Here is a 27,882-nt window from a genome sequence, read left to right as displayed (position 1 = left end):
GCCTGTAAATATTTGGTTATCATTCTGCACCACTGTATTGAACAGATAATTTGGCGTAACTACGGCCCTGCCATTGACAAACTTACCATAGAAAGTAAACAATGGCTTTGTCTTCCCCTATTAATCGCAAGTCATATCACAATCATCAAAATAGAGATAATTCCTAAAATTTTATATTTATTCCTAAACATACCTATACCCTTTACCAACTGCTTTTTTCTCACACAGAGGAGACTACTGTTAAGGCTCATATGGGCAGGTCGCCGACCAAGGATTAAATGGGACACACGTGTTCTGCCCTATGAACTAGGAGGTTCTGGGGTCCCTGATTTCCAACTATGCTATCCTACAACACAATGTCAATTTGCATTTCACTGGTTTCATCCAGATGTCCGCTTACCTCATGCCAAACCTGAATGTGACCAAGCAGGACCTATCCCCCTGGGCTCTCCCCTACCACAGGGGCCCAAACTAGAGGCATCCAATATACAGATCCTCTGTACGAGCTGGGCATGGAGGAAGCCCTGCCATGTCCTGGGAAAAGACCTCCAATACTCCCCCACACTCCCTACATGGAGGTGCACTGCCATGACCTTACTTTTAGCCACAATAGAGAGCGTGTTGCACTGGGGCAATGGAATCTGCCCCACCACCAAGGCCTGGTTTAAAAGCGTGGTATACAGTGACATGACAAGCTAAGTACACGCATCACTGCAACCCTCTATTACACTGCCAAAAGTCATTTGGCAATCTCCTAAAGACTACTCGCTATCAAACCAAATAACCTGAGTGCTTCCCAACCCCCCCCCTCCCCCGCCCCCCCAACCTGAATGCAATCTGCATTGTGCCTGCTGGATGCCGACACACCTGGGGAGGGGAGGGGAGGGGGTGAGGTGTGCAGGGGACAGACATGATCTTCCCAGTGGTCACCTCTCCCAACAACTACACACTATATATGAACATTGGACTCCTCCTTCCGAGTCATAACAATATAATATCAAGTATTTTTCCACCTTATGGCATTTGAATGTTTCCGTTTGTATTGTCATGAAAAGTGATTAAGTGCAAAAAAAAAAAACAATGATGGCACTTATCCTCCCTATAATGCTTCAGAAATCTGCACAGAGTGGGGCCTATGCTGCTTGACTAAGCTGTTTTGAAACTGATAATTCAACATATAAGTGAAAGAGTGTGTGGCACTGAGGAAAAATACAGTTTTTGTGAAAACATTTTTGGAGTGTCTGCAACCTTAAAAAAAGAGAGGGTAGCCATCACTTGCATGAGTGCAATGCAGGAGAGCAGATGATGACCAGCAACCCCACTGTCCTCATCCCACTAAGGCAGCAAAAGGAGAATTTGTTGCTATCAAGGAAAACGCATGTAACAACTTGTGGGCACGCGACAGCAGACTACTCATAAGAACAGGCTTTTGCACATTTAGGAGTGAGGCGCCTGGATTTGGATATAGGTGTGTATGTGATGGTTCCCAACATATCACAGTATTGTTTTATATGTGGGAGATACATGGACATATCTTGAAGTTGGCTGCCATATTGTGGGAAATAAGGCATCAGGGGTACATCATGGCACTGGTGGCCATATGAGGGTATCTGGGGCACGTCTTGCTGACTTATGTGGGAGTGCTACAGCATATACTCATATTGGACGACAGCACAGCATTCCCTGGCACACAATAGTGACTGATTTAGTCATTTACTTATGTGAACCACGCTTCAAGCATATACATGGCCAACTCTTAACACCTGCCAACAATGAATGTTACATCAGCAAACTTGTTTCAGATACCAACGTATGTACCGTAACCTCTAAAAACCCCTCCAATCGTCCAGTGACTAAACGCAGTTCAAATTACTACTTCAAGCAATCTATCACAATGGTCGGCCTAGTTTGTTGCTATAATTATGTGAGCAAAAGTAGTTACAAACTCCATCCCACGACTCAAATCACTTTTGGGAGAGCAGAGTTGTCAGAGGTGCACAATTTCAGAATCCAAACAAACAACCACCCATCATCCAATAAAGAGTATGCCCCTTTTCAGTAGCACTATCAAACTCTAATTATTCCCTTACTGTGAGCGAGCGCTGGCAGTCTTGCCCATTTCTCTGTGTCAAGAAGTCACACCCATGAAACACCGGATACATAATAAACATCATGATACAAATGTGATGTGTATCTGTAAAAAAATATTTCTATTACCCTGTACACTGACTGGTGTCCTCTAAAAGGCCATTTGTTTTCAACAATTGCTGAGCCAGAACTCCTATGCCACAGCCTACTCTGCCATTTTCAGTTAAAACTCCTCAACTCAACTAACTCTCTCTGTATCCACATTTTATTTCCATGCTTTCAGCTGCAGGATGGCCACATTTTCCTTTGTTATGAATGTTCCTTTGTGACTGCGTACAAAGCCATGGGTAAGGAAATGGATCTGCACTGTAATGAGTTAGAATGTAAAGCTAAACTTTATTATGTTAGCTATTAAACAGCCAGGATGTATTTCAGGGACTCCTAGATACTCACCTATTTTATTTGGCTGGACACAAATATCAGTGATTACTCAGGGGTATTGCATCCCCCACTATATTTACATTTGTGGAAACTAAGTTGCTTTGCTACAGTTAAGCAACTCTTTGCGGATGAACCTATTCCATAGGTTTCTAGATGAATATGCTTCTAACCAGGGGCAGGTGTGGTGTAAAAGGATATTATAGTGAGAGGGGTACATAAAAATGAAATGTGAATTACAGTCTTATCTTGTGAGTAAACAGTATAAACATTCCAACAAAACCTCACGACTGCAATACTTAACAATATGGACCATTATGTGTGCTGTATTGAAATAAGGTTTCATGAAGTATAAAATAGATGTTTCAAAAAGGTCACGGAAGCAAGGAGATAAATACGGACCACGCTGAACAGCAAGCACATGCCATCAAAAATATTAACGGCAGGTTAGTCCAATACAGCGAACAAGATCACACTGGACCACCCACTCAGACAATTCTTAAAAACATGTGATTTTACTGTTTACCTTCTCTATGCAGGGACATTGTTGTGTGCCGGCTCTCGGACCCCATTCTCAAAATTGGCATTTGATTACTCATGTGTTTTATTTACAGTGCTTAATTTGTGCCAGTGGCTGCAGGAGGGGCTCCCACTGCCACTCATGTGTTTGTGCCAAAGCTTATTTTCCCCTCAATAGGCGTTGATCCAGACCAAGAAGTGGAAAAAAAAAAAAAAAACCACAAAAGGGGGAAGAAAGTGCAACAGAAAGATGTACAGTGACAAAGGGAAAAAAGCTGGGATAAAAAATAACCTGTAAGAGCCAGAAAGAGAGGCAGAGACCGTCTGATTTTTAATTAAACAGATTCGAAGCAGATACAAGACTATATAGCACTGGTACTTGCACCGGCCATCAGCTTATGAGAAAAATAAGTTGGGACTGGCACTTGTCTTTTTACAAATTAAGCAATGCTTATTTACTTTCCCAAAAGTGAACCTGATGGCAGAGGTGGGCAAGACCCTTAAAGATCGAGCCAGATACCTCGCTCTGGCTCAGCTTAAGGGCCTCTTGGACAATTGAGCCCAAACATACTAGCTTTCATGTGGCTTCTGCCCGCCACCAGAATCCTAAGCTCATGCACCAAGAATTTGATCACTTGGGTGACCAAACTATTACGTTTCCAATTCTAATTAATTTCTGTATGATTCTGCAAGATATAACTGACCAGTGGAACAATTTGTGTGGTCATGTCTACTAAATTATGAGGCAAAGCAAATTATGCATTGATATAAGGCATATTTTGAAACAGCACTGCTCCACTATTTTTTACACGTTAACACTGTATGACGCGAGATTTTACCTCAATATCTTTAACACCCAAAAAGAGTAATCACAGACTGAAAGGTGACCTGTCTTTGTGCATCATAAGGCAGGCCACTGTGTGGCAACGAGAGGTACTTTTTTGAGACAATTGATCAATTTGAGTCAGAACTTGTTTTTTCTGATAGAATCTGCACGTTATAAAGAATATAATGGATGATGTGGCAAATCTCAAATTATGCGGAAAATAATGGCATAACCCAGTGGTCCTGGCTATAATGTTGCTTTGTATCAAATTTATAATATAGGCCAAGTGATTTGCCTTTCATTTCACTTATGGCATTGTAATCAGGACAGGTCCGAGTGGGGGGCCAGCAAAGGCATGAATGTTTCAAAGTTTAAATTTTAAAACTTTGGGCCAGATATATAAAAAGTTTTTAACCATTCTATGTCTATGGAAAAGTGTGTTCATACATATGGCCTTTTGTGTTTTAAATAATTACTGTCTCTCAGCGGAGTGATAAAATTCTGAGGCGGTTCTGCATATCGGTTCCTAGAACCAAGCCAGATTATTGGCTCATGTCTCATAATGTGTAGACTCGCACACCTTATTCGGAGGTATGCTCCTGTTCACCATCTCTTCAAGACATCTACCTGTCTTTTCCCCATCTCGCTCTAGGCTTATTTTTCGTCTGCTATTTCGCCTTTTTCGGAAACTACAAAATTAAGTTTGCACCAAAAAAAGTGTTTGTAAATGAGGATGTATTTACGATGTGTCTGTGTAGCCCCTTAAAACGTAGTGAGCTGCACGACAGATAGTGAAACCCGGGTCTGCTTGCATAGTACAGCTAACAATGGACAGCTGACTGTAGGATTTCTTGTATTTAAACGAATGAGCATTGAAAGCGCCTGCTATCCTTATATGTCTACTACTAAAAATGAACTCAAACACGACCCAATTCAACAAAATCTACGATTCACACGAACGTTGCTACCTCGGTGTATTACAAATTAATACACTATCACGACAGTCTATTTATGGATTTTAAAACAACTCGTTTATGTTTACTAATGGCCAATCTCGTAGTAATCTATGTACATAAATATATACTTTACAGCAAGGCACTTGTCTGCAGGGGATGAATTCTTATCTCACTCAGATAGCCAATGTGAGTAGTTCCACAGAATCTAACTCCAAACTTCGAAATACCCACCCTAAAATAATCGTACATCTACAGCACAGGTATGTGAGTTCACCAACAGGTTATTACAACCTTATTTAAAGTGACAGACTTGAAAACGCTCGTGAACCAATTAAAAAAAGCACAAACAGGCAATCGTTTGGTCCTTCGCCTGCCCGTATTCTTAGAAGAAGAGAGAATTAGTCACCTGGGTGTTGCTACTCAAAAATGCAAAACAGGAATATTTATGGAAAGCACATTATTTAAGTATCTTTAATTGTAAGTGAACATTTACAACTTGAAAAGGATCGTGCAGGGCTGTGTTGCTCAAAAGTTGCGCTCTTCACTATCTCTCAACTTGTGCTAACTTGGGGGGGTTGCCACCCTTAGTAAACTGGTCTTCGTCCTACAAACAAGTGGAAAAAACATGGGATTCAAAGGATCGCTCAATCACACGCTCAATGCACTCATAAGATTATTAGGTTGGTAAACAGTCATAGAACACCGATTATAGACTATAGTGTGTCAAAGAATTACGAACAAGTGTTTTAAATGCCACTGTTACAGTACAGATGGTGACGTGAGAGGATTTTGACTTTGAAAGCCCGCTTTTATTTAACCTTAGAGCCGTCGTTCCATCAGAGCGTAACGTTTATCTCATCTCCGCAGGTCAACGGCACTCTAGATGACTTCCAACAGCAGGTCAATATTAAGGTGGCACAATTATTATTGCTTTGTAGTGCAAGAGCTGGCCTGCATGCGGGCCACCGGTCTCCCAGGGAATCATAGTACTCCCTAACTGTAGGTGCAGGTTAGGTGAAGTGGGCCCTAGAGCTGCCGGCTGACGGACAAAGGCGCGCCTCGGCTACTGGCAGGCCTTAATGTTTTCAATGTTTCAGGAAGTCACGTGGGATCGCAGCTAAGGGAGCGATGAAATGGGGAAAGTAGCTCCCGGTTTTCTCTCCTCTCGTCCCCTGTACGATACACAAAAACTCCCTGCACCAAGCAGATCAGAAGCTCCTTTCCGACATAAAAACCACCCGGTGACTCACGCCTCGGGCACAACTTACAACGGCATGATGCGCTCCCTGCCGCAAGCGGCTCAGCTGCCTGGCTTATCCCGCGGAGGCCCGGCACATCACCACGCGAAGCTTCCAGGCCGGGCGCCGAGCGAATCCCACCTCCTCCTCCCACCGCCGCCGTGACCGCCTCTTCCCCTAAGTGCTACGGGCCGCCACTCCACCTAACATGGCGCCCGCTGCTACCACAGCAACCTTCTAGAACGCCATTGCGCAAGCACGTCGCGCAGGCGCCCTGATTCTAGATTCTATTTCCTAGAAGACCGCACCGTTTCATTGAAAGAGAGCATCAACTGACCACTGGCTACTCTACATCTGGTATACGAGCATCATGGGAAGTGTAGTTTTTAAATATTCAAACCTGACAATGGATGATCCTGAGATTTAACTTGGTGTAGACACTTTCAAAGATGATCTTCTGATTTTGTAGTACATTAACGCGTATATAGAGTCACGCAGTGTTGGAAAAGGAGCATATTATTAACATCTATAGGACAAACACTTCAAAGTATAACATTTAATGACATACAAAGGGAATTTACACAATATATTGCAGATGAGAACCTCACAGCTCCAATTTCTTGCATTCATTAAATATTAATATTTACCATATCGACTTCTCTGTTTGAGGAGAAACTGAGCTATGGCGACCAGCGGGATGACCCTCTTAGTTCTGCGTCGCTGTTCTGCGGCTGCCATCTTCATATGGGTTTTATATTTCGCTTCGATGGGAGGTGTCAGTATGTTGAGAAAAAGTAAAGTCCTGGATTTAGAACAGTTTTGGTAGAACAATCATGCAGTCATAAGAATCCCTAATGTTTCTGCACGTGTCAGAAAAGCTCCTTTTTTGCTGGTAAACTGTATTGGCTACTCCCCATGTCTACGTACAGTACTATATTATTAAATCATGAGTTGAGTTCTCCAAGTAAACCCTTCCGACAGTCTTTTGATACATATTCTCTATGGTTTGATCTCTTTCACCAATTCAGCATAATCCAAATATCAGTGTTCCTAAGAATCTTTGTCTTTCCTTGATGTCTATTCTTCAGAAGCCTCCTCCCTAGTTACCGGATTACAACAAATGTTTCCATTGGCAACCCGTTTGTGAGGCAGGTGTTGTAAAGCACCATGGCAGAGGAAGGGGAAGAGAAGCCAATCGTGAGGAGCAAACGGGTATTTTTCAACCACCTGGATTCCTACACTGGCAGAAACATTGGCAAGGTGAGCAGGAATGAACACCCGAGCACTGTGTGAATTGTTTACTATGTACAAATACATGACTGCTAGATACAGAGGCACGGTTTGACGCGAAGATGGGAATTAAAGGTAGCACTCGACATTGTTCTAACACTAACTTCATAATCCAGTGTGCAAACACATTCGAACCTCTTGGTTGGGTTATTCTCACCCCCCTCCCCCAAAGAAAAGCAACCAAAGCGATTTGTGTTCATGCACAATCACTGCTAGAGACGAAACAAGCATTTGCAATGCAATAGGTCTCGGATTTTCTTGAGCTAGAGATATTGGCATTGTAAATTCATAACTGGCTGCATAAATTGGTCAACTCTGCCTCATAATTTTGTCTTTTGCTGCCATATAATTCCAGTGGCCCAGCATTTAAATAAAGCACGTCCATTTACATTCTTCCTCAATCTTAAATCATCTACGATTATCATAAAAACCTTTATCAGAAATAAACTTTTGGCATTAGAGAGTAATGCTCAAAACACCATAACAAAACTATAATTTGGGACTGAATGGAGGCTGAAAGGAAAGAGGGAGCTGGGATTAAAGATGGAGAGGACAAGAAGCCTGGTAACTGTGTCATGGGACCTAGAGTAAGAAAGGAAAATGGTTGAATGTCATTTTGGTAGGAAAACAGAGCAATAATTAGAGTTGGGTGAGGTCCGTAGGTCTATGGGCCTCGGTGCCACTGCACCTGTTGCTCCATTGATATCTAGGCCTCAGGAGAGAAAGCAGATGTGGCAGAATAAGCAAAAGGAATACAATAGACAAAAAGAAGAACGATATGGGGTCGCAATGAAATAAAGAAAGAAGGGAAAGAAAGAACGAAAAAACGAAAGCACAACTAAGAGAAGAAATAGAGCAAACGTGAGATTAAAGAAATAAGAGAAGGAAGCTAGAGAATGAAAGATAAAGAGGAAAAAATAATGAAAGAACTGTGAAAAGATAGAGAAAAATGAGCATTAGAGAAAAAAAGAAAGATGGTGAGAGAAATAAGCAGCGAAAGAACCAGGGCATGTATGTATTGACACATTTCCCAGAGACACAGAGTGGGAAAACCACTTTGGGTCCCGACAAGTAACTTTTTGCTCCCACATACAGATGGGGAAAAAGAGAGATTTATATTAAAACGTGAATTGACGGATAAAGATAAGAAAAACACCAGAGAAAGGAAGGAAGAAAAATCTAAACAAAAAAGTGAGAAGATACATACCGAGTCAAAGGGAAGACCAAATAAAAAAGACAGCGAAAGAATGAAGGGGAGAGAAAAAAATAGTGAAAGAATAAATGTCTGATGAAGAAAAAACAAAGGAACGTAACAAGGAAAGAAATAACCACGTTTTTGCGAGTTTGAAAGAGGAGGCTGTAAGAGGAAGAGGGAAATAAAAAAATAAAAGGTAGAGGAGTAGAAATAAACAGTTGAAAGAAAGAGCGAAACTGTTAACATGTGAATTTTAAGAGCTGGAAAGAGAAAAGCGGGGGAGAAAGAAAACATTGAGAGTGAATAGAGTAAAGGAAAGAACAGATTGAGATAAGTGAAACAGACCGTCCCAAATAAAGATGGCAACTAAGAATAGATTTAATTGGCTTCCCTACATCCTCACACAGAATTCAGAGTGTGGAACTGCAGGAGACACTGCAGAACAGCAGGAGGTGCATTAGCAGAGTTGTATGTGAGTCCCAATACAGCAATATTGGGGTGCTTCAGATCAGGATTGGGGTTATAGACAGAGCTGTGTCTTGGCCTAGTTCTGGAATAACAGAAAGGCAGCGGGTGTGGAATGAGAAAAGGAGAGCTGTATAATTCTTGGTATTGGTATTATGGGGCACTGAAGGTTAGGGTTGAGCTTCACTGACAGAGCAATATGTGGACTGCAGTACTGGAATAGTACACAAGGTCAGAAGTGATGTATGTTAATGGAGCTATGTGTGGAACCTAGTATTGGCATGCCAGTGTTGCTGAGTGTTAGAATAGAAGTGCCCTGGGAAAGCTGCGAGTGGGTGGCAGCATGGGAGTGGCATTGCCTCTGAACCACAGAAGTGAGGAGTTCTGAAGGGCGTGTGTGTGAGCCTTAGTACTGCGAAGAAATCTGCACTGAATGTTAGAAATGATGGATTCCGGCGAGCTGTGGTGGTTCCCATCAACAGTGGCCTTGGCTGTTAGAAATGAGGTGCACTGGCTGAGCTGTGTTCTGCTCTTTTGGGTTCAGTATTGGCTTGGCAGTGGGACTGAGTATTAGAATTGAGCTGCTGTAATGGAAGTGTATGTGAGCGGGGTCTCAGTATAGAAAAGGAAGTGACCTCCCCTGGGTAGAAGTGAGGTGCACTGATGGAGCTGCGCCGAGTTCCCAGTCCTGGAACAGCAATGTGTACTGACTGTAAGAGCTGAGGTGCTCTGGCAGACAACGTGTGTGGGGTTCTGACACGGGCACAGCTGAGGGGCTTCGAGTGTGTGGACTGAGGTGCACTGATGGAGCTGCACCCGAGATCCCAGTACTGGAACAGCAGTGTGTACTGACTGTAAAAACTGAGGCTCTGTGGCAGACAGCATGTGTGAGGGTTTTGGCACGGCTGAGGGGCTTGGAGTGGGTTAACTGAGGTGCACTGATGGGACAGCGCCCAAGGTCTCAGTACTGGAGCAGCCGAGAGTATTGACTGCAAGAACTGAGGTGCTCTGGCAGGCAGCATGTGTGGGGTTCGTGGCACTGGCTTAGGGTGTGTGAACTGAGGTGCACTGATGGAGCTGGGCCTAAGGTCCCAGTACTGGAGCAACAGAGAGTACTGACTGCAAGAACTGAGGTGCTCTGGCAGGCAGCATGTGTGGGGGTCCTGCCACTGGCACAGCTGAGGGCTTGGGGTGTGTGAACTGAGGGTGGACAAAAGGAGCTGCACCTGAGGTCCCAGTACTGGAGCAGCAGAAAGTACTGACTGCAAGAACTGAGGTGCTCTGGCAGACAGCATTTTTGGGGTCCCTGGACCTGGCTTACCCAAGATTTGAAGTGTGTGAACTGAGGTGCACTAATGGAGTTGCGTCTGAGGTCCCAGTACTGGAGCAGCAGAGAGTACCAACTGGAAGATCTGAGGTGCTCTGGCAGACAGTGTGTTTGGGGTTCCTGGCACTGGCAGGGCTGAAGGCTTGGATTGTGTGAACTGAGGTGCAGTGATGGAGCTGCAAGTGGGATCCCAGTATGTCGCAGAAGTGGGCACTGACAATAAGGATTTGGGAGCTCTGGTAGAGTTGGTATAGAAAATCCAAGCCAACGAAGGGCGGGAGCCAGGAAGCTGAGAGAAGGTGGAAATAGCCCACAAAGACCAAATGTGAACAAGATAACAGCCTGATTCATTGCCTTGTTCACAGCTAAGCTCAGAGCATAAATGCTCTGCAAATCAAAAGGGAATGTTTCCCTGGACATGAGCAGTAAACAAAGTAAAAACAAGGTCCCCTACAGACTAGATAAACAGGACTAAGCGTAATTACTGAGCCTATTCCTGTTAAAATTTGTACTTATGAAGGCATGCACAAATTCGTAGTATGTGACTCAAGCCCAATATTTTTCTGTGGGCATGGGACCTCCTAATATTAGGCTGAGGTGACACGTAACAGGACAGTTACCTCTACCACTCTCAGAGGTCGGCTCAGATCTTTTAACTCAGACAGGAGTAATAAGATCTTCAAATCAAACAATGAGAACCAATAGCCATCAACAATAATAGTATGCAATAATGAGTCAATAATTTATACATACCATGACCCATGTGGCTATGAATCACCACATCAATTTAGTAAAGTATAAACATTTATAGCCCTTAAATTGACAATGCTAAGGTCACGTAAATGATGCGCAAAGCCAAATGATAGCAATAGAGAAATAACACAGACTGTCCAAAGCGTCTGAAGAATCTCAATCTCATAAGAGCATTCACCATTAAACACTCCAAAAGATTTATACAGAATGACAGAATTATTTGAGGAACAGCTACATATTTCATTAGTTGTGCAGTTGAATCAATCATAATCAATTAAAAAACATTTAGCTCAAATATTGGGTCAGACATCCTAGCTACTAAACTGTAATTCGAAAAGCATGTGTGGATCTGGACTTTGTCACATGCAAAAATTAAAAATAAGGCAAAAATTAATTTGAAAACACATCTAACTATGGTGCTAACAAACATTATGTGGTTGGATTCCTAAGGGGAACATCCTGCAAAAAAAAAATGCACAATGGTTATACGTCTCCTAAATGAGACCGCAGCTTGCAGATTCTTTATCAGTAGAGCACAGAAACAGTAGGGCTTCAGTAGTCAGCATCAGGAACATGATAAGGGAAAACAGTACAGTAATGTTGAGCCTAATAGAAGACTATGAGGTGTGATAAGTAAGTGACCAATTAAATTTCATCCGGGCTTCAGTTGTATCTTTCTTCAAACCTTTTCCAAGATACGCTCCTCTCTGGACGGCAATTTCCTCAAAAATATAACTTTGTAAAAACAGCAGCACAGAACACGACATTTAGCTAATGTTGCTACCTACCAGAAACTAAAGCTTATTGTTAAAACTTGCAATATTTATCACAAGGAAGTACAGAATGAACAGCTAATAAACAATGTTTTCAAAAGCGTTTTAGTAAAGTCAGCATAACATTTCAGCACTGTGCTTCTGGAAAAATACTAAATCGTAGGCCTTATTACTAATACTAATACATGAAGAAAAATACATTTCTAATAATTTCAAACCATTAGTTTTGTAGTACAATAATATTAATAATCTTTTTCAGTACGTGTAGTTATAATTAATCAAAATACATTTTCACATTTATTATTTCACATTGAACTCGAGGTGGCGGACACCACGTCGACCACAATTTAAGCATACACATTTTATTTTCGTAACACACATTTCTCTATTTAGGCATTTTAATACACATTAAACATTTTGTTTTAGTTACACATATTTTAATAATCCCTCCTCTAACGGCAATATGTGCCGTCATTAAAGAACGCTTAGTTAATGAGACAATTCAAAATTTAGTTTGTTTAGCATATCTGCAGCTAGGCTTTCGCCATTCTTTAAAATGTATCTAATCATGAAAGTATCTGCACTGATCTTTTCCATTTCTATTGCTTCCCTCCTCTGTTTAATTTTCATCCTTTGTAATTGTATGAATCTATACAGCTTGTAAAGTCCGATTATAGAAATGAAACATTCAACACTATCAATAATGGTTTCAGTATGATTCCCACAGCACCCTGACTAAGATTTCCCAACTAATTTTTCACGTTAGTGAAACCTTTACCTACATTTTCCCATACACTTGGTTGTTTCAGGTCCTTTAAGTCAAAATTCAAATTTGTGAAATTTCTCATATAATTTCAATTTGTTTTACTGATGTCTGGAATAAAAAGTGCAACAGTGTTGCAGCATAAGCATCCGACACACTCTGCTTTCTTTTGGCAAAAGGATGTCTAACGCAAGACGGTTCTAAAGAACCATCGATCGTATCGCAGCCATTTCTGTGTCCATTAGAATTATTACCCCCAAAAAATCTGTTAACATTTTGTCCACAATAATTGATAGTTTTCTTATTTTCATATCATTCAGAACAACTGCTACAGAATGAATAATTGCTCCAAATATATCCCCAATTATTTCTGAATAATTAGCTCTTTTTGATCTTGGGCTTAAGTTCTCATGAGTATCATTTATGTTGTCAATCTGGTACGTTTTATGAAAAACCACTCCCAGGTAACAAGTCCCATACAATTCCCATGGGAGACGATAACAAGCATTTTTACCACATATGTAATATACACCAGGAATCACAGGATCTTATCCATTTAGCATAAAGCCCATGCATTTTTAAATAGAAATACATGTCTGCATTCACACATTCCCACACATTTAGTATCAGTTCTGGATCAAGGCCTGTATATACAAAGCTTCCCTACATGTTGGTAATCTAAAGCAAGCTTTCCTTGAATGTTAATTATACTATATGCATGATTGTTAGAAATGGGGTCTCTAGTTGGCAGTCGGTTTGCACCCTGTCCAAGTAGGGACCCTCACTCTATTCAGGATAAGGGAGATACCAGCTCAGATAACCCCTGCTCACCCCCTTGGTACCTTGGCACGAGCAGTCAGGCTTATCTCAGAAGTAATGTGTAAAGCATTTGCACATAACACACAGTAACACAGTGAAAACACTACAAAAGGACACCTCACCAGTTTTAGAATAGCCAATATTTATCTATTTAAAACAAGACCAAATACGATCAAAACCCAACATACAGTAACAAAAATATGAATTCTACAAGATTTACTTAAAAATATAGTTCCCTGAAGTCGAATGTCTCCACTTGGGGCTATCACGGCGTCGTGAGCTACAAAACCAACAGTTCAGGCCGGCCGCAGCGTCGCGGCCCAGCTAAGGTGTCGGGAAGACCCCAAACAGTACCTTGGATTTGGAGGGCGTCGTGACCCTCGCGGTGACGTCCGGGAAGCGGCGTCGCGTTGTCGGTTCTGGAGTTGGTGCGGGAGTCGTCAAGCCCTTGAAGTTCACACGCATTGCGGATCAAACTCCGGGCTGATGAAGTCAGGTGCGCCGGCGTGGATGGCGTTGGGCTGCGGTGCGAAGCAGGATGATGCGATGTGCGGTGCCCACAGGTCACGGTGCAGGCAGCGGCTCTGTGACGGCATCCATCGGCGTCAGTGAGACCATGACTCCCCATGCCAGTTCCCCAATGCACCTCAGGGACCCTGTGCATCACTGGAGCTAACTCATACCCCTCAACCTCCTGGTGTGTGTTAACCCCCTCCTTCAAGTAGGGCACCAAGTCTTTGGGCATGTGCACTTCTTCATCTACACTGGATACAAGATTTTTGCTGCCACTATCTGAACTGGACTCAGCCCTCATGGCTTCCAGCTTCAGCTCTTCACAGCTCAGCTTTTGAGCTGCCAATATTTATTTTTCCTTGGCTAAGGCTCTCTGAGCCTCAGCTCTCTCGAGCTGTTCGTCCAACTCTCTCATCCACTGCTCCTGAACTTGGAGCCATTCCTCTCTCTCTGGTTCCCTTTCCTCATCAGAGTAGTCCTCCTCCTCAGAACTATCTGGTATGGCTGCTTCCCAGCGTTTCATCTCATACTGAAACAGGGCTGTTTCAAAGACCTACCTCGGGGACCTTCTCTTCACAGCCAGACCCCTTTCCTTGCAGAAAACCTTTAGCTCCCTCAAAGTGTAGTACTCCAGGTCCCAGAAGATGACTTCCATTCTGCAAAGGCCTCACAACCAAAAACCAGAGTCCAAAAATATCACAATATCTCTAGGAGGATGCCAGAGAACAAAAAGGAAAACACAGTATGTGGTACATAGTGGTCTGTGATATGGTAGTAGTGTACACCAATCACTGTGGGTCAAGTGCAAATGCAAGTCCTATCCTCACCGCTGACAACCAATGTTAGAAATGGGGTCTCTAGTTGGCAGTCGGTTTGCACCCTGTCCAAGTAGGGACCCTCACTCTAGGCAGGATAAGGGAGATACCCACTCAGATAACCCCTGCTCAACCCCTTGGTAGCTTGGCACGAGCAGTCAGGCTTATCTCAGAAGCAATGTGTGAAGCATTTGCACATAACTCACAGTAACACAGTGAAAACACTACAAAAGGACACCACACCAGTTTTAGAAGAATAGCCAATATTTATCTATTTAAAACAAGACCAAATACGATCAAAACCCAATATACAGTAACAAAAATATGAATTCTACAAGATTTACTAAAATAATACAGTTCCTTGAAGTCAATAGCTCCACTTGGGGCTATCACGGCGTCGTGAGCTACTAAACCAACAGTTCAGGCCGGCTGCAGCATCGTTGCCCAGCTAAGGTGTCGGGAAGACCCCAAACAGTACCTTGGATTTGGAGGGCGTCGTGACCCTCGCGGTGAGGTCCAGGAAGCGGCGTCGCGTTGTAGGTTCTGGAGCGGGTGCGGGAGTCGTCAAGCCCTTGAAGTTCACACGCGTTGCGGATCGAACTCCAGGCTGATGAAGTCAGGTGCGCCGGCGTGGATGGCATCGGGGCTACGGTGTTAAGCGGGACGAAGCGACGTGCGGTCCCCACAGGTCACGGTGCAGGCAGCGGCTCGGTGACTGCATCCAGTGGCGTCGGTGAGACCAGGGCTGTGGTGTGAAGCAGGACGGTGCGATGTGCAGGGTCCACAGGTCACGGTGCAGGCAGCGGCGTTGCTGAAGCGCTGCCGTCGGTAGGTCCAAGCCAGCGGTGCGGGACGAGGTGGTACTTCATGACCCTCACGAGCGGTGTCCACAGGCCATGGTGCAGGCAGGATACCTGGTGACGACACAGGATTCGATGGTGCTGGCGTCAGTGGACCGGGGCTGCAGTGCCGGACGGGATGGTGCTTTGTGTACCTCACGAGTGGTCTCCACAGGCCAAGGTGCAGGCAACGGCGCCGGTGTCAGCAGGAGCGGCGTCATCAGGGATGCCCAGGCAGCGGTGTGAGCAGGCGATGCCGGAGTGAGGGGCCCACTGGTCGCTGTTCGACCAGCGGCTCAGTGAAGTCGTCCAATGATGGCGTCGGTGAGACCCGGGTCGCGGAGCAATGCGACTCCTTGCGGCATCAGCAGGTCACGGTGCAGGTTAGCGGCATCGTTGGCGGCGTTGCAGTGGTTTCTCCTCTTGAACAGCACAAAAAACACAGTTCCCAGTGCTGCAGGTCGAGGAAACTGAAGTCTTAGGTGCCCCTGAGACTTCCAACAGGAGGCAAGCTCTATTCCAAGCCCTTGGAGAACGTTCTCAAGCAGGACACACGGCAAAGTTCACCCTTTGCACTCTTTTCAGGCAGAAGCAGCAACTGCAGGCCAGTCCAACAAAGCAACACAGCAAAGGGACAGTACTCCTCCTTCAGCTCTTCAGCTCCTCTCCTGGGTAGAGGTTCCTCTTGATTCCAGAAAGATTGTAAAAGTCTGGTGTTTTGGTTCTTCTTCTTATTCCCAGTTCTGCCTTTGAAGTTGGCAACCTTCAAAGCAAAGTCTCAAGTGTTTGCAAGATCCTTCCTTGTCCAGGCCAGTCCCCAGACACTCACCAGGGAGTCGGAGATGGCATTGTGTGAGGGCAGGCACAGTCCTTTCAGGTGTGAGTGACCACTCTTCCCCTCCCCTCTAGCTCAGATTGCTCATCAGGATATGTAGGCTACACCCACCCCCTTTTGTGTCACTGTCTAGAGAGGTGCAAAACAGCCCAACTGTCAAACTGACCTAGACAGACAATCCACAAACAGGCAGAGTCACAGAATGGTTTAACCAAGAAAATGCCTACTTTCTAAAAGTGGCATTTTCAAACAGACAATTTAAAAACCAACTTCACTTAAAGATGTATTTTTAAATTGTGAGTTCAGAGTCCCTAAACTCCACATTTGTATCTGCTCTCAAAGGGAATCTGCGCTTTAAGGATATTTAAAGGCAGCCCCCATGTTAACCTATGAGAAAGATAGGCCTTGCACAGTGAAAACCGAATTTGGTAGTATTTCACTGTTAGGACTTATATAAAACACACTAGTATATGTACTACCTTAAACATACACTGCACCCTGCCCCTGGGGCCACTTAGGGCCTACCTTAGGGGTACCTGACATGTAGTAGAAGGGAAGGTTTAGGCCTGGCAAGTGGGTACACTTGCCAAGTCGAATTGGCAGTTTAAAACTGCACACACAGACACTGCAGTGGCAGGTCTGAGCCATGTTTACAGGGCTACTAATGTGGGCGGCACAATCAGTGCTGCAGGCTCACTAGTAGCATTTGATTTACAGGCCCTGGGCACCTCTGGTGCACTTTACTAGGGACTTACCAGTAAATCAAATATGCCAATCATGGATAAACCAATCAACAGTACACTTTTCACAGAGAGCATATGCACTTTAGCACTGGTTGGCAGCGGTAAAGTGCCCAGAGTTCCAAAGCCAACATAAACAGGTCAGAAAAAATAGGAGGAAGGAGGCAAAAAGACTGGGGATGACCCTGCAAAAAGGGCCATTTCCAACAACGATCATTCTTGTGATTGCGTTTTACTAAACCCTTCTCTATTTTCTCCTTCATTGCCTTTCTTATATCATCAGCCCCATTCAGGAAACGTTTCTCAATTGGTGAAAGCATGTCAGATTGTTCCTATGAGCATAGGATGTGCCAAAATATCAGTGTAGGTTTAAAAAAAAAACTTCTACAATGTCTATGTTTCTAACTTTAGTAATATTACTCAAGTGTTGGTTAACTGGAACAAAAGAAAAGACTTGGTAAAATTTGAATAAAAACACTGTATGTATTCCTGATTATAAAGTCTCGTTAATAAAAGACTACGTCTAAGTTAGTGGTAAGCTATGATATGTAATTCCTTCTTGCACTGATGAAGGAATTTGTGTACACACATAACATCCTCTCACAACCATAGTCTCAACATATTCATACTGCAAACAATAGAAAACATTACAAGAAAGATCTCTTTGTGAACTGTCTATGTGTAAGTAACTCTCATCTTTATAAAACTGGTGTAACTCAGAGAGTGTAGTAGTCTGTTGTGCTGGAACAGATGTATAAGTAGTTTCAGTTTTATCAGAAACATTCATGCTTATGGTCAATCCAACACACACATACTTGCACCCATTTTTTTTAATGCCATCTTTATTCACAGCCTCTAAAGAATCAAAAAGTGAAATTAAAAATAAATACATTTCACTATACAGCCACAATCAAAAATAATATTCAGTTTTATTTACAATTATTTACAGCAGCTTTCAGGCACTCCAGAATTTGTCAAAATCAGTTTAGCAACTTTGTCAAAATCAGTTTCAAATGTCACAATCTGCTGATCACTAACTATTACTTCCAATGTCTAATGTATTTTTTGTTCATTTGGCAATGTAATTTCAAAACTCAGCTCAATTATGACCATCCTACATGTAGAACTGGATTCTCACGGTCAAAACAAAAGGATATAAGCTTGTGTTTCCGCTCATCAGCTGCAAGGTATGCCCATTCTAGAACTGATTTTCGACTTGTACCTATTTCTTCTTCGCTCAGATCTGTTCCTTCTGTTGTTTCTGCTTCCTCATTTATGCATGATAACATATCTGGAACTTTTCCAGTTGCGTGCAAAGAAGGCCATTTATCTCATTTCACAGTTTTTCTAGACAGTGATGGCACAATTAGACTTACAATTTTTCTTTGTTTAGCAGGAATTTGACAAGGTCTTCTTTGACTTTGTCTAGCTTCACCTGCACCATTAGTCACTTCAGGAGGAGTCAAATCTGCATGACTTCGATTCAACTCAACTCCACTTTCGGCTGCTTCAGGAAACAATATTTGCTTTATCTCTTTTTCCTAATCCTCTGCTTCTGGGAGAGTCCTCCTTAGACTTGACGCTCCTGCTACATCCGCTTCCACTTCTGCTGATAGAGAAGTATCAGGACTGTCCTCTTGTTCTGTCTTTGTCACTTGCTCTTCTTGAGACTGTACAGTTTCTGCTGGTGCTCTCAAGAACACTGTATCTTCACCATCCAGAGGATAGGGCACTTTACAAGTGTGGCTGACATGGATCCAGTTTGGAATTCCAACACACTTCCCAGCAACTGTCGTTACTACAATAACTTGGAGAGGTTCTTTCCACCTAGGTTCAAACCAAGCCTTCTGCATGTGCTTCTTGATTACCACTCAATCACAGCCCTAAGACTTTGACACTGGTCTTGGGATGGTGGCACAGCAGTAGCTTTCCCCTGGTGAGACAAATAACAAACCCTATCAGCTAGACCTTTGCAGTAATCCAGCCCCAAGTCATCTCTTATGCTGACAAGCGCATTTGCAGGAACAGCTAGCAATCTAATTGCTCTGCCCATAAGTATCTCATGAGGCAAGAGACCAATCTCTCTGTCTGGTGTGCTTCGCATGCTCATCAAAACCAAAGGCAAAGCATTGTGCCATTTCAGATTACTAGATGCACACATTTTTGCCAGTCGAGCTTTCAGAGTGCCATTCATTTGTTCTACTAATACAGAAGCCTCAGGACAGTAGCTACAGTGCAGCTTCTACTCAATGTTTAATTCTGAACTTAGCATTTTTAGCACCTCATTATTGAAGTGACTTCCTCTATATGATTCTAAAGAGGCCAGAAAACCAAATCTTGGGATCAACTCTCTAAGTAACTTCTTTGCAACTGTGAGGCTATCATTCCTACGTGTACAGTAGGCTTCAATCCAATGATTAAATATGCAGACAATCACCAACATGTCCCTCAAACCACCACACACAGGCATTTTAATGAAATCCATCTATATTCTGTTAAATGGATCGCCTAATCTTCCAGTTCGACTCAAATTGACAACAGTTCTCTTTTCCACATTCATTTGCTAGCATGCAATACATCTGCAACCTCTATAAATTTTGGATTGAACCAAGATTGCTTAAATGTTCGAATCATTGCATCTCTGCCAATGTGAGTTTGACCATGATAGTATCTGGCCATTTACATCAGTAAACAGTCTGGCAAGACTACCTGCTCTTCTTTTGAAACCCACATTTCATCAATTTCTTTTTGATTATAACCCAGTTTTATCCAGCTTCTTTTTTCCTCTTCTGGAACTTCATCTTGCAATTTTTTAATTTATTCCCAGTGTCAACCATTGTCAACAAAAAGCTTTGAAATATCTCATCAGTATATGTTACATTTTCGCATTCTTCATTGAAAGTAGCACAATTAAGTGCACTAAATCTGATCAGCATATGCATTATTGATAGAAATAAAATGATTTGCTTTTCGTGCAGTACATTTCACAACTACAATTTTCTCAGGTAATTGCAAAGCTTCCAACAAATCATGAATCCTGTCCCCATTTCTTATAGTGGAGCCAGAAGAGGTCATGCAACCTCTTTGAGACCACAACTGCCCAAAATCATGCACTACACCAAATCCATACTGCTGTCTGTAGAAAAACGTTATTTTACACTTTGATGAAATACAGCATGCTCTAGTGAGAGCCACCAATTCAGCCACTTGTGCAAAAAATACTCCTTGAAGCCATGACGATTCGAGTACACCAGAGATGGTGCACACAGCATAACCAGATCTCAATGTTCCTGCACTGTCTGTTAAACAGGAACAATCAACAAAAATATTTGATCATTTTTCTGTAATGGTGTGTCCTGAATATCAGGTCTGGGTTTGGTACACAGTTCAGTAGCATCCAGGCAGTGATGTTCCACTTCATTTACATTTTCAGATTAATCAGTGTCTATAAGTAACAAGGTAGCAGGATTAAGTACTCCCCACCTTCTAAGGGTTACATTTGGAGATCCCAAAATCAGTAACTCATTGTGAGTTAACCGAACAGTTGTCAGATATTGAGTCTTGGTCCTGGCAAGCCAGACCTCAAATGAGTGAGGGGATGTCCCATCACAATACTCTCTCTTTGGGCAAGGCTAACGCCAACCACTGCTACTTGTTTCAGGCAGCCTGGTAAAGGGGCAGCAACCGGATCTAATGTAGCGGAAAATATGCTACATGACGATTTACGCCACCATGTACCTGTGTTAGGAAAGAAAGAGCACAACAATCATGTTAATAACAAAATAGTGAAAATGGTTTCATGTAGTCAGGCATTCCCACAGCTGGTGCTCTGCACAGACTCTCTCTCAACTAAGTAAAAGCTTTCATAAAAGCTTCATTGATGGGAACCAGATCAGTAATGTCTTTGTGGGTCAATCTTTGCAAATCCTTAGAAATAATAGAAACATTGGGAATCCATTGGCAACAGTAACTCACCATTCCCCAAAACATTCTGACATCTCTTTGAGTAACGGGAGGGTTAATTTGCAATATAGCTGTAACCCTTTCTCTAGATACTTTCTTGCACTTTTCTCTATTTGATGTCCCAAGTACTTCACCTCTTTTTGAAAATACTGTAATTTTGCTGGAGACACTTTATGTCCGTTTTCACCAAAATGATTGACTAAGGCAATAGTATCTTGTTTTCTTATCTTTGAAGCAACCAATAAGTCATCAATGTACTGAACCAATGTAGATTGGAAAGATTGGAAAGGCATTTCCAATGATTTTAAATTATTTTTCAACACTTGATTAAATATTGTGGGGGATTCTGAAAATCCTACACCAGAAATACACACGATTGCAGAATTTAAAACAAAAGAGACACTGGTTATTCTTCTGTAGAGGTACTGAGAAAAAAAGCTTGTGACAAGTCCGCTACTGTGAACCATTCTGCATCACATGGAATTTAGAATAAAATCACTGCTGGATTAGGTACTACTAGACAACATTTGACCACTATGTCGTTCATTTTTCTCAAATCCTGAACAATGCGAAATATCCCACTAGGTTTTCACAAACCCACAATAGGTGAGTTACGTGGGCTGCTCAACACGTCTTTCAACACTCTTTGCTCAACGAAATCTGCAATTACAGGAGTAACTCCTTCAGTTATATCTGGCACCATGTGATATTTAGGCATTTTCAGGAAAACTGCATTAGGTTTAACTGTGACTTTGGCTGGTTGCATTTCTTTAATTAGACCAATATCTTTTTCAGAAAGATCCCACACTTTTAGAATAACTGTATCATGTAGATCATTTGGCAGGTTCTGTACTATAAATGCAGGAAAAAGAGTAACCAATGGGAATTCTTCATTAATTAGATTACATTCAATTCGTATACATGATTCCTCATCCTCACTATTTGTTTGAATCGCAATTCCATCATTTGTGCAAGTAATTGAACATCTTGATTTGCACAATAAATCTCTTCCCAGTAAGCATACTGGACTTGAGTCACACACTACGAATTTGTACATGCCTTCAAAAGTACCAATTTTAAGAGGAAGCAGCTCAGTAATCAGATTTGTCAGGTGTTGATTTGCTACTCCTACAACCTGTACTGTTCCCCCAGAAAGTGGCACATTGGAACGTCTGCAGTTCTGACAGAAGAGCTTGTAGCTCCTATGTCAACCAGGAATGAAAATTCATGACCCATAACTGTATCATTTACATAGGGACCACTCTGATCCACCTCTAATGAAACTGCTAGAACACATTCTTCTTCATCCGAAACACTCACTCACAATTTCATCACTCAATTCATCCTCATATAATGAGTATTGCGTAATCAGTGATTGACTGTTTTGATCTAACCTTTGACTCATGTTCTGCTAAGGAACCACTACTCGCTACTGTGCCGTTAGAGCTTGAGGTATTTGCATTTGATGCCGTGGCATCATTTGAATTTGCTCTTGTGGCACCTGCTGCTGGGGAATTTGCATTTGTGGAATCTGCATTTGATTATTCATTTTCTGAACATTTACATTAGGATTCCGATTTCTCAGTCCTCTCAAATTTGGAAACAAATTATGTTCATTTATCTGCACAACACCATCCTGCACCATCAAAGGACATTCCCGCTTCCAATGTCCAAGACCCCCGCATGCGTGACAAGGTAGCATCTTCTTCATTGTCTGCATATCACCTGAATTAACATTATATTCAAATCAACAAGATTTCCATTTCCACGACCACCACGTCCTCTTTCTCTCCCCTGTCCCTGACTTGGAATCACTTGCATGATTTCCTGTTGTTGTGGAATTCCCTGCACCCCTGATTGTGCTCCTCTAATTTGCATCACCATTGCCTTTTCATTCAGTCTTTTCTGCTTTATGTCAATTTCATTACTGCAATAGTTAGCAAACTGCAATACTTCATCAACTGGTTTTACTTGCCAGCAAATCTAATGATTTTTAAGCATGTTAAAAATTTCAGGTATCAAGCCCTGCACAAACGTGAACACGAAATTAGTCATGTCTTGGGGTTCAATTGTCTCTGTACCACTGTACGTTTGAATGCCCCCAACAACCTTTCATAATATGCATGTTTTGGCTCAATTGCTTCCTGAGCTGCACTATCAATTCTCTGCCAATCAATATATTTTGGGGAAATTCTTTTTTTTTTTTTAAATTAATCACTTTGTGATAGCTTTTCATTATTTCAGGAGATAATGCACCTGTAACTGGATCTCATGGTGGCTCTCTTGTTGGCCAGTCAACACTCCTTTTGCACTCAATCCCTAAATCAGCTGGGACCACTATTTCTAAAAGAGTATTTGAATCTTCCCACAAATATCTTGCAAGTTTCACAGACTTGTCTGTCTGCTGATACCATTCCACTGGCTTCTCTCTCAATCTCGGGTAATCATTTGTGAATGACACAATATCACTCCTGCTGCAAGGGACATTAACATAATTCCCTACAGGAATTTCTCTCATTGGTAATATTTTTACTGGACTATCAGTCTGCCCAGAGTCACTAGAATTCGAAGTTGCAGACTCTCTTTTCTTCTGCTCTCTTTTCCTTACCCATCTGCCTTCCCATTTATCTAATACTCTCCATGTTTGAATATTTTGGGTTAATTCTTTAATATGAATTTTCATTGCAGGTGATATCATGTTTGCAATGTCTTTTGAATTGAATTCTTATATGTAACTGCTCTTTAATGATTTGGATTTCTCAATATCCACTTCATATTTTTCTGCAAGCTCTTATAATTTCTGATGTGCCAATCCTGCCCTATTTGTGACAACTTTACACATGCAACGTAACTCATCTTCATTATATGAGTCAATTCTATTTAATTCAAGTGTTACCTCAATCATTTCATTCAATTCTAATTTTAATCTTGACAGATTCAGTGTTCTTTCTCCTTCAGTAACTGTTTTAATTGCTGATGGTCCACTCACTTTCTCCAAACATTCTATTAACTGCTGAGTTGTCAAGTCTTGCAAAGAAACAGTATTATTCACATTAGGCACGCATTGTGGCGTATTACATGGCAGACCCGTCACTCTTTCAGATGACACTGGAACTGAATTTGGAGCCTCCAAATTTTTGGAAATTCTAGAATAAGTTAAATCTATAAGCAGACCTGTTTTGTCAAATGTCTGATGTATTGGGGCATAACACCAGCAGTAGCGTTTTCTTCTTTTCTCCATTTGAATTAAAAAGATTCTGCATATTGCTCTCAGCATTTCCCTGAGCATATAATGGAACAACTGGACCAATTGTGACTGCAACCGTTAATGCTTCTGGACTTGATGGAGTATTGTGGTTTCTTGAGTAAATGACTCCAGAACTCTGACCTGAAAATACTGAGGAACTGGATTGTGATATTGTTACTGAAGTATACCTAGGCATTGTCTGAGCTTGACTAACAACTTGCACAGGAGTTACTGAAGTAGGTGTAGACTCAACCTGAACCATCATTGGTTTCTGAATAATCTGTGGTGCTATCGATACTGTAATACTCAGTGCAGAACTAACAACAGAAACTGTAGAATATATTACAAGCTGAGCTACAGTTTGAATCACAGGAGTTTGAGTTACTGTAATAGTAGGAACTTTAGTTGGGACCTGAACTTGACTCTGTGTTACCACAACTGGAGGTGAACTTGAACTAGCACTAGTAGCACCTTGATTTGCCTCTTTTGATACATATGGAGGATGAATTCTCAATAATTGTGTTATAAATTCATCATCATCTGAATCACTATCATAAGAGAGTGATCTTTTAGCTTCATTAGACCTCAACTCAGCTATTTCAGAATTCTTTTTCTTTGTCTTTGGTCTGACACTGTCCCCTTTCTCTTGTGAAATTGCAGGAAACATCCCAATACATTGTAAGGTTTCTGTTCTCCAAAACATCTGCTCATTATCCCATCTGGCTTCTAACAATGTTTTTTCAGCTTTTCGGATTCGTCTCTCAAATTGTAAATACTCTTGTTGCCTGCTACTAGCTCCCAAGTAGCCAAAGCTTTGAATTGTGCGGTCTCGAAGGGGGCTTTAATTTATAAAGTACTCTTCGCAAATTTTCTAAAATTCTTACATTAAAACTTATTTCGCACCACTGTTTTAACCAAATACATGTTGATCTTTCTCTTCAATTACTATATATGCGGGTGTACTTTCTGGTGGAGCAATTTTTCCTTTTCTAACTGGAATCTCCTCTTATCGCACTTTTTAATGCTTTGAAAATGTTAGTTTTTACCTTTAATAGGGCTTAAACTACAAATGTAATTCAAAACAGGAAGTATTTCAATCCCAAAATCCTTTTCCTTTTCGCTTGCCACTCCTAACCTATAGCTGTTCACAGTAGTCCACCATTCCATGCATGGCTCCATTCACCAGCCGACCAATCCCATCGTGGACCCAGTGATGTCACACTCGCTCACACTGTCCTTCGCGGCTCGTCCTTCAAACTTGATTCACACAGAAAAGTAATTGCAAAATATTGCGAGCACGAAAAAAATCAACAAAAAACAACCTGTCTGCTTACTACAGGTAGGGCACAATCACTTCGGAAGCTTTACGGAAATTTCGACTGTGGCCTTTCGCATAAACAGATACTCTTCCGGCTGTAGTTTTCTCTTATACGCAAGTAAAATTCGACCTGCGAATTTCACCTTTGACTAATACCAGATCCTCCTTGTGCACTCAGGAATCACTAAGGTGGTCATTTTGATCAAGGCGGGAAAGCCCTCTCTGCCGGCGGTGGTGGTAATTACCGCAGACGGCATGGCAGTGTGCGACCTCCATATAAAGATGACAGTAGTGAACTGGCTGCAAAGCAGGCAGATCACTACCACCCACCGCCAGGCCTGAATAGACCCCTGGGCCGAAGGTAGCCACCGTTGACCCGGCGGTTGAGCCTAGACCTCTGGTGGGATAATAATCCCATTTCCACCAGGGAATTCCTGGAGGGATACCCCGCCAGGAAATCCCTGGCGGAAAGCATACTGGTGACAGGAATACTCATTCCTGTCACCAGTATGTGACCCGCTAGGGCCCCCCCACTGCTACAACCCCCCCAACATCCCCCAAGCCCCTGGACACCCCTGAACCCTGAAATCCGAACCCCCACCCCTCTTACCTCTGATCTCCCTGTAGTCCCTCCCCAACCCCCCCAAATACACATGCACGCATCCACACCCTCCTACCCACACTCATTCACACACATACTAACACACCCACACACCCCCAACACCCTCCATAGACGCACACATCTCCAAACATGCCCACTCATGCACATATGCACCTATATATAGACATATACACATGCATTCATACACGAAAACACACTTCCCCCCCCCCTTCACAAACACACATGCACACCCCCAAGCACGCACTCACTTACTCAACACACAACCCTTTCCCCCGTTCACTCTCGGGCATCACTTACCTGTTCCGTGGCGCTGCTCCGGGATGGAATGGGCTCCTAGGGTACTGCTCCGCCGGTATTGCCGTGTGTCCATGCCCTGCCACGCCTATGATTGCATCATTATAGGCGTGGCTGTGTCTGGCTGATGTGGCGGTGAGGGTGGAGCAGCATTCACCCCCGCCACGGACCGCCATCAATGGCGGTGAGGCTCCAGGCATCATTATATGGCGGGTGCCTAACGCCCCCACTGGCAGTCTTCCATCAACCTTCAGTACGGTTGTCGGCGGTGTATTCCGCCATGTTCAGAACGAGGGCCTAAGTATCTGTCAAACCAGCACTCCCTTAACAGTCACACAAGGAATACAACTACGCCAAGTGCAGACAAGTAAGCAACAACAAATAAACAAGTGTCTCGTTCACTTGTACAATACTCCAGAGTCTTAGACCACGCAGAGTTCGTTACAACAGCAACTACGTGGGCAATTCTTTAGCACAAAGCACCACACTCATTTGAAGTTTGACAACTTCCCTACTCTCACCCTTTGGATTTTGTAAACTCCCTACTGAACTACGTTGGAGTACGCAAACTCCCTACTTCTCTTATTCATTACAATTCACCTGTGATTTGCCAAAGCATTGCAAGGGCAAACCCTACTTTGGGCTCAAACAATCACTGGAAACACTGGGAACATAACAATTTCATCCAAACAAGCATTGTCAAATCCAAATTACCCCCCCCCCCAAAAAAAAAAATCAGGAAATTTAAAAAACATTGGAAATGCCAAATCTCTCAAAACCAGGATACTCTCTCTCCTATTCAGATGAAACCATTCTCTGCTACCAGATTCTGTGGGCGTGTGACCTCCTAATATTAGATTAAGGTGACACATAATAGGACAGTGACATCTACTACCCTTAGAGGGCAACTCAGATGGTTTGACTCAGACAGGAGTAATGAGATTATCAAATAAAACAATGAGAACCAATAGCCATCAACAATAATAATATGCAATAATGAGTGACTCCATGACCCATGTGGCCATGAATCACCACAACAATCTAGTAAAGTTTAAACATTTATTGTCACGTAAATGATGCGCAAAACCAAATAATAGCAATATGGAAATAACACAGGCTGTCCAAAGCATCTGATGAATCTCAACCTCATGAGAGTATTCACCATCAAACACTCCAAAAGAATTACACAGAATAACAACAGAATTATTTGAGGGACAGCTACAGATGTAATTAGTTATGCAGCTGA

The 27,882-nt window shown here is 42.5% G+C and overlaps 2 protein-coding genes across 2 annotated transcripts in view; one reads left to right on the top strand and one right to left on the bottom strand.

The window, feature by feature from the left end:
• The window catches only part of PAPOLA (poly(A) polymerase alpha), an 858,334-nt gene extending 852,028 nt beyond the window's left edge, over positions 1-6,306 (bottom strand). The window contains exon 1 of the mRNA XM_069208274.1: positions 6,096-6,306. Coding sequence (XP_069064375.1) covers positions 6,096-6,103 — 8 coding nt within the window. The 5' untranslated portion in view covers positions 6,104-6,306. The remainder of the gene's footprint in view (positions 1-6,095) is intronic.
• Positions 6,307-7,182: 876 nt separating this feature from the next.
• Positions 7,183-27,882, top strand: part of AK7 (adenylate kinase 7) — a 225,742-nt gene continuing 205,042 nt past the window's right edge. Inside the window, exon 1 of the mRNA XM_069208273.1 lies at positions 7,183-7,325. Within this exon, the coding sequence (XP_069064374.1) occupies positions 7,233-7,325 (93 nt within the window). The 5' untranslated portion in view covers positions 7,183-7,232. The remainder of the gene's footprint in view (positions 7,326-27,882) is intronic.

This window comes from Pleurodeles waltl, chromosome 9 (genome assembly GCF_031143425.1).
Source record: "Pleurodeles waltl isolate 20211129_DDA chromosome 9, aPleWal1.hap1.20221129, whole genome shotgun sequence".
Classification (NCBI taxonomy): Eukaryota; Metazoa; Chordata; class Amphibia; order Caudata; family Salamandridae; genus Pleurodeles; species Pleurodeles waltl.
The sequence above is the reverse complement of the archived record's forward strand: the minus strand, read 5'-3'. Positions and strand labels throughout refer to the sequence as shown.